General features: G+C 46.5%; 1 protein-coding gene across 3 annotated transcripts in view; it reads left to right on the forward strand.

Annotated features, from left to right (window-relative positions):
- LOC141105581 (RRP12-like protein) overlaps window positions 1-12057 on the forward strand; it is an 80303-nt gene that overhangs the window by 39274 nt on the left and 28972 nt on the right. For all 3 annotated transcript variants that reach the window (XM_073595503.1, XM_073595504.1, XM_073595505.1), the window contains 3 exons: window positions 1088-1168; window positions 3161-3266; window positions 4607-4714. In XM_073595503.1, the coding sequence (XP_073451604.1) occupies window positions 1088-1168; window positions 3161-3266; window positions 4607-4714 (295 nt within the window). The remainder of the gene's footprint in view (window positions 1-1087; window positions 1169-3160; window positions 3267-4606; window positions 4715-12057) is intronic.

A 12057-nucleotide genomic window follows, 5' to 3' on the forward strand; every position in this document is an offset into this window, starting at 1 on the left:
CACATATACACTTTAATGCAATAAAAAATACATTTTATTTTTTCTATACGTTTTTTTTTTTTTTTCCCCTTTAAGGCCGTTGAGCGGAAGTGACGTTTGACGTCGCTTCCCTCATCCACCGTCATTGAGTCGAGTGGGGGGGCCATCATTCCCTCACTCGACTTGCAGACTCTGAGGGGAAAGGATCAGATCGTCTCCGCCCCTGCGCGAAGCGCCAGAGATGTCTGGAACGCGGCGGGAGGGGGGCTCCCGATTACAGGGAGCTATGATCGGTGTCCTGTCACTAGGCAGAACGGGGAGATGCTTGTTTACATTTAGCATCTTCCCGTTCTTCCTCACCGTGAGACGATCGCGGGTGTCCCCGGGGACCCGTGATCACAGTCACGGAGCTCCCGGCGGCGCGCCCGCAAGCCGCCTCTTAAAGGGCAACGTACAGGTACGTTAATCTGCCTGTACGTGCCCTTCTGCCGCAGTATATCTGCGTGAGGTGGTCGGGAAGTGGTTAAAGGATAAGTCCGCCCAAATACTAAAATGGCTACATCTACAGACGTCCACGATCGATCGCTAACCTTTCTAGCCCTGTAAAGAAAATGTCAGTATTTATACCTTTTTTTTTTTTTTTTTTTTTTTTAAAGTAGATCTGACCCGATCCCACGCTGAGCTGTCAGCTGCAGCTTCGCTGTGGAGGCGGTTGCAGAGGACACATCCGACAACGGAAGCCCAATAGGTACTCTGTGGGTGACGTCGCTTACCATTCCTTTCACAGCCGTTGTCGGCCGTGTCCTCTGCAGAGCTTCCGCCGCTGGAGACCGGGTCGGATCGGCTTCAGAAAAGGTATGTATAGTGATTTTCTTCTTTACAGGATAGTTTAGTCTTGGATCGTGGATGTCTGTAGATGTAGCTATTTTGGTGTTGGGGTGGACTTCTCCCTTAAACTTGTTAAAAAAAAAAAAAAAAATGTGCCAAAAAAGGCCTGGTCTTCAAGTGGATATCTGGAATGTTGTGCTCCTGCATGCTTAATAGATGAAGATAAGTCTTTCTGTACAAGGAAAGTTTTTTTCATTCTTTCTCCTATTTTCATTGGTAGCCTCGTTTGAAGTGTCTCACCCATATTGTCAAGCTCCTTACCGCTGACCATGAAGACTTCATAACGTCTATTGTTCCAGAGGTAAGCCTGACAGTCCTATTGGGGGCGGGGAACTACAAGGGTCTTGGGTATGGTTCAGTGGATATACAGTGGTGAAAATAATGATTGGCTCCCCTGCAGATTGTGTAAGTTTGCCCACTTACATAGAAATGAAGGGTCTATATTTTTTTTATCATAGGTGTATTTTAAATGATAGAGACAGAATATCAACCAAAAATCCAGAAAAAACACCTGATATAAATGGAGTTACAGTTCTGTGAGTAAAATAAGTATTTGATCCCCTACCAACCAACAATAATTTTGTCTCCCACACACTGGCTACAGTAGGTGCTCAATGTGGTACACGGATTAGTCCTGTCATTGTAAGAAGGTGCTCCTTACCTTGTGTATAAAAGACACCTGTCCACAGAAGCTCTTTCTTCCATTCAATCCTCACCATCATGGGGAAGACCAAAGAGCTGTCAAAGGACGTCAGGGACAAGATTGTAGACCTGCACAAGGCTGGAATGGGCTACAAGACCATCAGCAAAAAGATTGGTGAGGGAGGAGACAACTGTTGTAGCGATTATTTGCAAATGGAAGAAATACAAAGTAACCATCAATCGCCCTCGGTCTGGAGCTTCATGCAAGATTTTGCCTCATGGGGTGAGGATGATCATGAGAAAAGTGAGGGATCAGCCCAGAACTTCACGTGAGGAACTTGTGAATAATCTCAAGTGGGGACCACAGTCAACAAACCATTGGTAACACAATACGCCACCATAGATTGAAATCCTGCAACACCCGCAAGGTTGTCCTCCTCAAGAAGACACATGTACATGCCCGTCTGAAGTTTCCATTGAACATCTAAAATGATTCAGAGAAGAATTGGGAGAAAGTGCTGTGGTCAGATGAGACCAAAATTGGAGGTGGAAACGTGATGCTTTGGGGCTGTTACAGGCCAACTTTGCCGCATTTGAGGGGCCAATGGACGGGGCCATGTATTGTAAAATCTTGGATGAGAACCTTCTTCCTTCAGCCAGAACACTGAAGATGGGTCGTGGATGGGTCTTCCAGTATGACAGTGACCCAAAACAACATACCGCCAAGGCAACAAAGAAGTGGCTCAAGAAGAAGCACATTAAGGTCATGAAGTGGCCTAGCCAGTCTCCAAACCTTAATCCTATAGAAATTTATGGAGAGAGCAGAAACTCCCAATTGCCAAGCGACACCCAAGAAACCTGAAGGATTTAGAGAAGATCTGTAAAGAAGAGTGGACCAGAGTTTGTGCAAACCTGGTCACCATTACAAGAAACGTCTGACCTCTGTGATCGCCAACAAGGGTTTCTCCACCAACTACTAAGTCATGTTTTGCTTGGGGATCAAATACTTATTTTATTTACTAAACTGCAAATCAATTTATAACATTTGTATTATGTGTTTTCATTGTCAGTGGGAGGAATAGTGTCCCATCATTGGTATCGGTGGGAGGAATAGTGCCCCATCATTGGTGTCGGTGGGAGGAAAAGTGCCCCATCATTGGTGTCGGTGGGAGGAGTAGTGTCCCATCATTGGTGTCGGTGGGAGGAAAAGTGCCCCATCATTGGTGTCGGTGGGAGGAATAGTGTCCCATCATTGGTGTCGGTGGGAGGAAAAGTGCCCCATCATTGGTGTCGGTGGGAGGTGTAGTGCCCCAAGGGCTGGATAAGTACAAGTTAAGGGCCACACTTTGAAGACCACCATTCTAACACCCCCACCCCCCCCAGTCCTACATTCAGGGAACGAGTCTTGTGTGAGATTCTGCTTTATAACTGTAAAATAAAGTGCAATTTCCATTTTCCTGAGGTTGAAGAGCCACAATTACAGGTTTAGCTAAAGTGTTTGTATTGTCCGGCATAAAATGGGCTTTTATCCTCTGAGAAGTTCCAGCAGCGTGAATACGGTCCAGCTGTTCAGTGTTTGGGGAGGGGCTGGGGTTAAACGTCGGGCTGGGAATGTGATTTCTGTGATTGAATTATTTCTCATTTGATGAAGGTGATGATTTGCACTAAAGAAGTGTCGGTGGGAGCGCGGAAGATCGCGTATACGCTGTTGGCGGATATAGGACACGCCTACCTGCGCTTAATTCAAGACCCAAAAGGTGCGCTGTGGTTTGCTCCGGCTCTGTGCCGCTTTTCTTGTAGTTCTATTTCCGCTTCATCCAATTTCCCACTTTAATAGCTTTTCGCCCCAGGAGGGATTTCTCCATTATAGATGAAACGGGGTAATAATGATTCCACTGCCATACAGAATTACAATGATTCATTGATTTATTGCGGGGGCAGGGATAGAAATATGCATATTTTTATGCTTTTGATGGTTCAATTGCTAGGACTCCCCTTCTCCTTGCTTCAGTTTTTATGACTCATTCACATGAACGCGATATAACATGAAACGTGTTCCTAAAGGTCAACTTAATCTTTAACCACTTGACCCCTCCAGAAGATTTTACCCCCTTTATAACCTGGTCATTTTTTTTGCCATTCGGCTGTGCGCTACTTTAACTGGTAATTGTGCGGTCATGCAACACTATACCCAAATGACATTTGCATCTTTTTTCCACACATAGAACCCATTCACGCCTCAGATCGGCCCCGTTGCGCGGCCCTTGACGCCTCAGATCGGCCCCGTTGCGCGGCCCTTGACGCCTCAGATCGGCCCCGTTGCGCGGCCCTTGACGCCTCAGATCGGCCCCGTTGCGCGGCCCTTGACGCCTCAGATCGGCCCCGTTGCGCGGCCCTTGACGCCTCAGATCGGCCCCGTTGCGCGGCCCTTGACGCCTCAGATCGGCCCCGTTGCGCGGCCCTTGACGCCTCAGATCGGCCCCGTTGCGCGGCCCTTGACGCCTCAGATCGGCCCCGTTGCGCGGCCCTTGACGCCTCAGATCGGCCCCGTTGCGCGGCCCTTGGCGCCTCAGATCGGCCCCGTTGCGCGGCCCTTGGCGCCTCAGATCGGCCCCGTTGCGCGGCCCTTGGCGCCTCAGATCGGCCCCATTGCGCGGCCCTTGGCGCCTCAGATCGGCCCCGTTGCGCGGCCCTTGGCGCCTCAGATCGACCCCGTTGCGCGGCCCTTGGCGCCTCAGATCGGCCCCGTTGCGCGGCCCTTGGCGCCTCAGATCGGCCCCGTTGCGCGGCCCTTGGCGCCTCAGATCGGCCCCGTTGCGCGGCCCTTGGCGCCCCAGATCGGCCGCTTCGCACATCCCTTCACACCTCACATCACCTCCAATACATGACAGGCACCCTCACACCTAGCACAAAGATAAAACATGATTTAGTAGCTTTTCTAATAATAGGCCGCATTTTGGTTACTTTGCGGTGGATTTGATTGGTTTGTAATAAAATGAAAGTCGATGTGTTCCAAGTAGCTCTGCCATGATTTTGGTGTTCTGTTCTTTTTATTGTAATATACATAACTCTCACATCCCGACTTTTTTTCTTTTAGAGGCCATGGAGCGCTACCTAAGTATTGTCTATGCCGGGCTCACCGGTTCTGTCACCATGATCAGCTGTTCAGTCCTCACCCTGACCCGACTCCTGTTTGAATTTAAAGGTAGGCGTTACCTGTCCTAATTGTATTATACCCTTATATACTTCTACTCCTTGTACTTGTGAAGATAAAATATAAATGGTGAATGTCTGATCGGCAGAGAGGATACACTGCATGCTGGGCACAAAGTAACAATTCAGCTTTATCTTATGGGAACACATGAAAGTCATGATGTCCCCATTGAGGCAAAGACCGCTTTTGTGTGTTCCCATGATGTGAATAAAGTTGGAACGCTCCTTTTTTTTTTTTTTTTTGAAGCTGAGCGTGTCGGGTGTGTCGTCTTCTGATCTGTTCCTCATTAATCACAGAGGAGCTTAGACTTTGCAGGAGGTCCCAGTGGGGAGCACATTGGGGATTTGGGGATTGCATAGTATTGATGGATTACATTTTGTAGATCCAAGGCTTTGTCTCATCTTATGTCCTAATTATTCTGCTATTATGTTTGTTAATATAACTCCACCTTTTGGGGGAAAAAAATGCTCCCATACTACAAACAGCAAAAATGTGCATTTGTTTAACCACCTCAATACCGGGCACTTTCACCCTCTTCCTGCCCAAGCTATTTTTCAGTTTTCAGCGCTTTCGCACTTTGAATGACAATTGCGCGGTCATGTTACACTGCACCCTAATGAAATTTTTATCCTTTTTTCCCCACAAATAGAGCTTTCTTTTGGTGGTATTTGATCACCTCTGCGGTTTTTATTTTTTGCGCTATAAACAAAAGAAGAGGGACAATTTTGAAAAAACAATATTTTTTACTTTTTGCTATAATAAATATACAATTTTTTTTTTTTAACAAATTTTTTCCTTAGTTTAGGCCGATATATATTCTTCTACATATTTTTGGTAAAAAAAATCGCGATAAGCGTATATTGATTGGTTTGCGCAAAAGTTATAGCGTTTACAAAATAGGGGATAGATTTATAGCATTTTTATTTATTTTTTACTAGTAATGGCGGCGATCTGCGATTTTTATTGTGACTGCGATATTGCGGCGGACATATCGGACACTTTTGACACATTTTTGGGACCATTCACATTTATACAGCGATCAATGCTATAAAATTGCATTGATTACTGTGTAAATGTGACTGGCAGGGAAGGGGTTAACACTAGGGGGCGCTCGAGGGGTTAATGTATGACCTAAGGAGGTGATTCTAACTGTGGGGGAGGGGACTGACTGGGGGAGGTGACCGATCGGTGTCCCTATGTACAAGGGACACGCCATCGCATCGGTCTCCTCTCCTCTCTGACAGGACGTGGATCTGTGTTTACATGCACAGATCCACGGTCCTTCTCTGTTACCCGGCAATCGCGGGTGCCCGGCGGACATCGCGGCCACCGGGCACGCGCGACGGGTCCCGAGCGGCTCGGGAGGGCGATCACGTCATATGACGTCCGCCCAGAACAAGAGAAGCCTCGTCCCGCCCTCATATGACGGTGGGCGGTTGCTTAGTGGTTAAAGAAAAAAGCCAGGAATGGTATATTTTTACATTGTTTCAGGTATAAATATTTTTACATGGTTACATTTTCAGGTATAGATATTTTTACATGGTTACATTGTTCCAGGTATGGATATTTTTTACATGGTTACATTGTTCCAGCTTGGACCAACTATGTATACACCATACCTGAGGGATCCCTCCTAGATTTTCACAATTTTTTTAAAAAACATTTTTTACATACTGTCACCAATACAGTACAAAATCTGGTATGGCGGTGACCAGGGATAGTGATTGGTTTAAGTATGGAAAAAAAAATGTATTCAAGAAATATAGCTATGTGTTTTTAATGTTACCCCACACACACACACAGATTGATAAAAACGTATCCAAATTTTTTTTAAAAATATGATTAAATCCAACAATTTTATTAAGAGAATATAAAATCTTTACAGGTGAGATGCAGTAGCTTCAGCTTGACAAGTTTTGCCCGGCTTTCGCTTCTTCAGGAAACATTTATAGACACTGCATATGTAGAAACTATAAATCAAAAAACATATTCGTCCAGAGAGAACGCACAAAACAAACTATTAGCAATTCATACAATACATAAATGAATAATAATCATTAATAACTAATGACTCCTGAAGAAGCCATAGCCTGCTGAAACATGTTGAGCTGAAGCTACTGGAAAATGTTGGATTTTAACAAGTTTAAAATAATTTGATATCAATCTGTGTATGTGGCAGCTTTAAAATGCCCTTTCCTTAGGTCAGTGGTGTATTTAGGTTTTGTGCTGCCCTAGGCCTAACTAAAATTGCGCACCCCCTAAAGTGGTAGTAAACCCTGTACTACCACTTGTACCTACAGGTAAGTCTATAGTAAGGCTTACCTGTAGGTAGTGTGAATATCTCCTAAACTTGCACCGTTTAGGAGATATTCAGAGTGCGAGCAGCGTTGACACCATCGGCGCATGCGCTCTACAGGTCCAGCTTACAGTGCTGGACCTTCAGAGCCTTTGCCAGAAATGGCGGCTCCCGCGAACAAGAGCGGGAGTGACATCATCGCGCCCCTGGCCACTCATGTAGCCGGAGGCTGCAAACCTGGAATGAAGACCAGGTAGATGTCAGCCGTTTCAGCAGTAATATCACAGTACTGTTGGGCTTCGTTCTAGGGTAAGTTTCTCATAACGTGCTAGCAAAAAACAGATTTCTCCATTTACATGAAGGTCAGGCTAATAAAACCAAGCACAGGGTTCCTCTTTACAATGTAAGGGGGAACTCTTTGGACCCCCGATGTAAAGCAGAACTCTGACAATTCTGATGTAAAAGGGACTGCTGCAGACTCTGGTGTAAAGGGAAATTCTGATGTAAGGGGGTGTCTGGTAACCACAGCCCTTTCTTTACACAAGAGTCCACAGGGCTCCTCCTTACATCACAGCCCACAGAGACAGCGGGCATGGCACAAGGGACGGTCAGAGAATGCGGGCATGGCACAAGAGATGGTCAGAGACTGCGGGCATGGCATTAGGGATGGTCAGTGACTGCAGGCATGGCACAAGGGATGGTCACAGACTGTGGGCATGGCACAAGGGACGGTCGGAGACTGTGGGCATGGCACAAGGGACGGTCGGAGACTGTGGGCATGGCACAAGGGACGGTCGGAGACTGTGGGCATGGCACAAGGGACGGTCGGAGACTGTGGGCATGGCACAAGGGACGGTCGGAGACTGTGGGCATGGCACAAGGGACGGTCGGAGGCTGCGGGCATGGCACAAGGGACGGTCCGAGGCTGCGGGCATGGCACAAGGGACGGTCCGAGGCTGCGGGCATGGCACAAGGGACGGTCCGAGGCTGCGAGCATGGCACAAGGGACGGTCCGAGGCTGCGGGCATGGCACAAGGGACGGTCCGAGGCTGCGGGCATGGCACAAGGGACGGTCCGAGGCTGCGGGCATGGCACAAGGGACGGTCCGAGGCTGCGGGCATGGCACAAGGGACGGTCCGAGGCTGCGGGCATGGCACAAGGGACGGTCCGAGGCTGCGGGCATGGCACAAGGGACGGTCCGAGGCTGCGGGCATGGCACAAGGGAAGGTCCGAGGCTGCGGGCATGGCACAAGGGACGTCCGAGGCTGCGGGCATGGCACAAGGGATGGTCAGAGACTGTGGGCATGGCACAAGGGATGGTTAGAAACCGCGGGCATGGCACAAGGGATGGTTAGAAACCGCGGGCATGGCACAAGGGACAGTCAGAGACGGCAGGCATGGCACAAGGGTCGGTTAGAGACTGTGGGCATGGCACAAGGTACGGTCAGAGACTGTGTGCATGGCATAAGGGATGGTTAGAGACTGCGGGTATGGCACAAGGGACGGTTAGAGACTGCGGGCATGGCACAAGGGACGGTCAGGGACTGCGGGCATGGCACAAGAAACGGTCAGGGACTGCGGGCATGGCACAAGGGACAGTCAGAGACTGAGGGCATCGAAGTATATAATAATGGTGGTGCGCTGTTGAATATCGGCCAGTGTATAGTATGTGACAAAAACTTCTATAAAAAGTACAAGTGCAGTGCTAAAAAAATATGAAAATATGCATCAATACGTACAAGTAAATATAAATGTAAACGTATTCCTGCAGTGAGCTTGATATGTGCAAACAGTCTAAAACTGAAGGTGGGTCAGCATATAATAGTGACAAACATAATAATCATGTGCAAACACAGCAAGTAAAAAGTATAGATTAGTATAGATTAAATAAAGTGCAATAAAATCAGATGTCCCATATAGCACTCAGAGTGCCTGAGTGGATAATTGCAGTCAAAAAACAAAATATGAGTCCATAAATCAATCAACAGTTGATGGATGGGTGATGGATCCCTTCACCATAAAAAATAGTGAATAAATAGCTGGTGCCTGGCCAATCCAATGTGATAACTCAGTGTGCACAATATTTACTTGTATGTATTGATGCATATTTTTTAGCACTGCACTTACACTTTTTATAGAACGTTTTGTCACATACGATACAGAGCAAGCTGTCCCTGCCTGTCACCTCTGTGCTGTGCTTGTCAGCCTCACCTGGTGCCATCTGTGTTGGTGCTGACAGTTTTCTTCCTGACCACTCCACTCGGCTTCTTCCTCTCCTCCAGTAGATCTCCCCCTCTCCCCCCTGACCTCCGCACAGACAGCCGGAAACTCCGCCTCCCGCCGGCTTACAGCGTCTCCAGCATCCTCGTCTGCCGGGACTTCCAGCTCATACAGGCCCCTCTTCCGCCGCTGCTAGTGACATTATGCCGCCTCTGGATTGGTGCAGGACCCGGCCCACTGGCGGAGCTGCTCCTTCTGCCTGCCCTGATGAAGGTCGCCGTGCACTGATTTGCAGTTTGGCAGCGCAGTGTGAGGTGGTACTTTTTTCGTGCGGGGGGGCAGCTTTTTTGCCGCCCCCCCGTGAAGTGCCGCCCTAGGCCTGGGCCTTGTCGGCCTAGGCCATAATACAGCGCTGCCTTAGGTATCTCTACTGCTCAATTTTTTTTTTTTTTTTTTAAGGGATGTGGTACCTGTGACATATAATCATGACAGCTTGCTTACTATAGTGATCTGTGATTGGCTACATCTAATCACATGGTACAGGGTGCCAGGTAAACAATGTAAAGTGAAAGAAACATGGACTTTTTAGGCACCAAAACAACAAGATAATTATTTTAAACAAACTAATTTTATTTCGTATAGTATATAACATGAAAATATATCTAAAATCTCATGAAAAGAAAAATAAATTAAATACTCAAGGTAAGCTACTATTGGGGTCAAAAGACCCAAACCAATCCTGTAGAGATATATTGATATATCAGCCGTCCCTTCTGGACGCTGACAGCCTCATATCCTCTGGCTGATATATCAACATCTCTACAGGATTGATTTGGGTCTTTTGACCCCAATAGTAGCTTTTCCTTGAGTATTTAATTTTATTTTTTGTTTGTGAGATTTTAGATACATTTCTATGTTTTAAACTATATGAAATAACTCAATAATGCCACCCTGTAAGGGTAACGATCACATCTACAGGGTGCCAGGTAACATGTGATAGCTGTGGGCCAATCACAGCATCACAATAGTAAGTAAGACCATAGAGAATAAGATGGTGAACGTTCCAATATATATTGTCGCACTGTATTTGCGCAGCGGTTTTTTAGACACAATTTTTTATTTTTATTTTCTTTTTTTGGAAAAAATACACTTTATTGAATTTAAAAAAAAAAAACTTACCCTTAATTTTTTGTATAATGTGAAAGATGATATGCCGAGTAAATAGATACCTAACGTCACGCTTTAAAATTGCGCACGCTCATGGAATGCTGACAAACTACGGTACTTTAAAAAATCTCCATAGGCGACGCTTTAAAAAATCTTACGGGTTATCAGCTTAGAGTTCCAGCACTAGAATTTTTGCTTTCGCTCTAGTGATCGCAACGATACCTCACATGTGTGGTTTAAATGTTGTTTACATATGCGGGCGCGACCTGCGTATGCTTCTACGTGATTACGGAGGGATGAGGCGCTTACTTTATTTTTTTTTTTTTTACTTTAACAGTAAAACCTTGGATTGCGAACATAATTCTTCCAGAAACATGCTTTTAATCAAAAGCACTTGTATATCAAAGCGAATTTCCCCATAAGAAATAATGGAAACTCAAATGATTCGTTCCACGACCATTTATTCATAAATCCTTCAGTTTATAGTCCATATAAAAAGATTATAGCAATGTGATCAGGTTGTGTAACCATAAAATGTCCATCCACAAGGGGATTAGAAGCAAAATCCAGCAGGAGCTCCAGAGTATAAAAGAGAAGAGAGGCGCCTCTAAGTGTAGCAATGTGTTGCTAAATGTTGTACCTTCATTAAATGTAACCATATTGCTACACTTAGTGGATCCTCTCTTCTCCTTTATACTCAGTTGTGACATGACGTTACTTTATATACAAGCGATGTCTTGATATACAAGTCAAAATGTATTTCAAAATTTTGCTTGTCTTGTAAAAAGCTCTCAAACCAAGGTTTTACTGTATTCCTATTACACGGAATCGCTTCTAATGGAAATAAGCATCACAGGTCCTCTTTATTGAGAGATCAGGGGTCTTTTTGGCTTTTGAAAAGCGAAAAAAAAAAAAAAAAATTTATTTTTGGACTATGAAAAAAAAAAAATGCCAGAGAACCGGAAGTGACGTCAGAAGTCGCTCCGGTCCTCCAAGGGCATAGAGCTGAGTGGGGGGGCCATCTTGCCCTCACTTAACTTGACTGACGGCCGAACCAGATTGCTTCCGGATTTACCGACGGCTCCGCTAAGCTGTGGGACGGGGTCACCTCTCCACTTTTTTATCTTGTAGAGAATCTCGCCACAGTAAATAATGATACTGGGGTTTACGGGAGCTAAATGCAGCCATAACACCTGCTATTTAACGTCAAAGTCATGACGTATATTTACTGTGGTTGAGTTCCAGCCATGTGAATGGAAATGGGGGGGGGGGGGGGGCTGGCCTTTGGGAGAAGTTTGCTTATGCTGGTTCCAGGTCTGTAGAGGTATCCAATCAATCAACTCCCGCTGCCAGTGATGTCATCGTCCTGGTAGCTGCATGCGGCCCAATGTCACTGATGTCAGCAGTATTAGAGAAGACCTGCCACTGATCTATCAGAAGGCCCGCCGCTGATCTATCAGAAGGCCCGCCGCTGATCTATCAGAAGGCCCGCCGCTGATCCATCAAAAGGCCCGCCGCTGATCCATCGGAAGGCCCGCCGCTGATCTATCGGAAGGCCCGCCGCTGATCTATCGGAAGGCCCGCCGCTGATCTATCGGAAGGCCCGCCGCTGATCTATCGGAAGGCCCGCCGCTGATCTATCGGAAGGCCC

The sequence above is a fragment of the Aquarana catesbeiana genome, linkage group LG08 (genome assembly GCF_042186555.1).
Source record: "Aquarana catesbeiana isolate 2022-GZ linkage group LG08, ASM4218655v1, whole genome shotgun sequence".
NCBI lineage: Eukaryota > Metazoa > Chordata > Amphibia > Anura > Ranidae > Aquarana > Aquarana catesbeiana.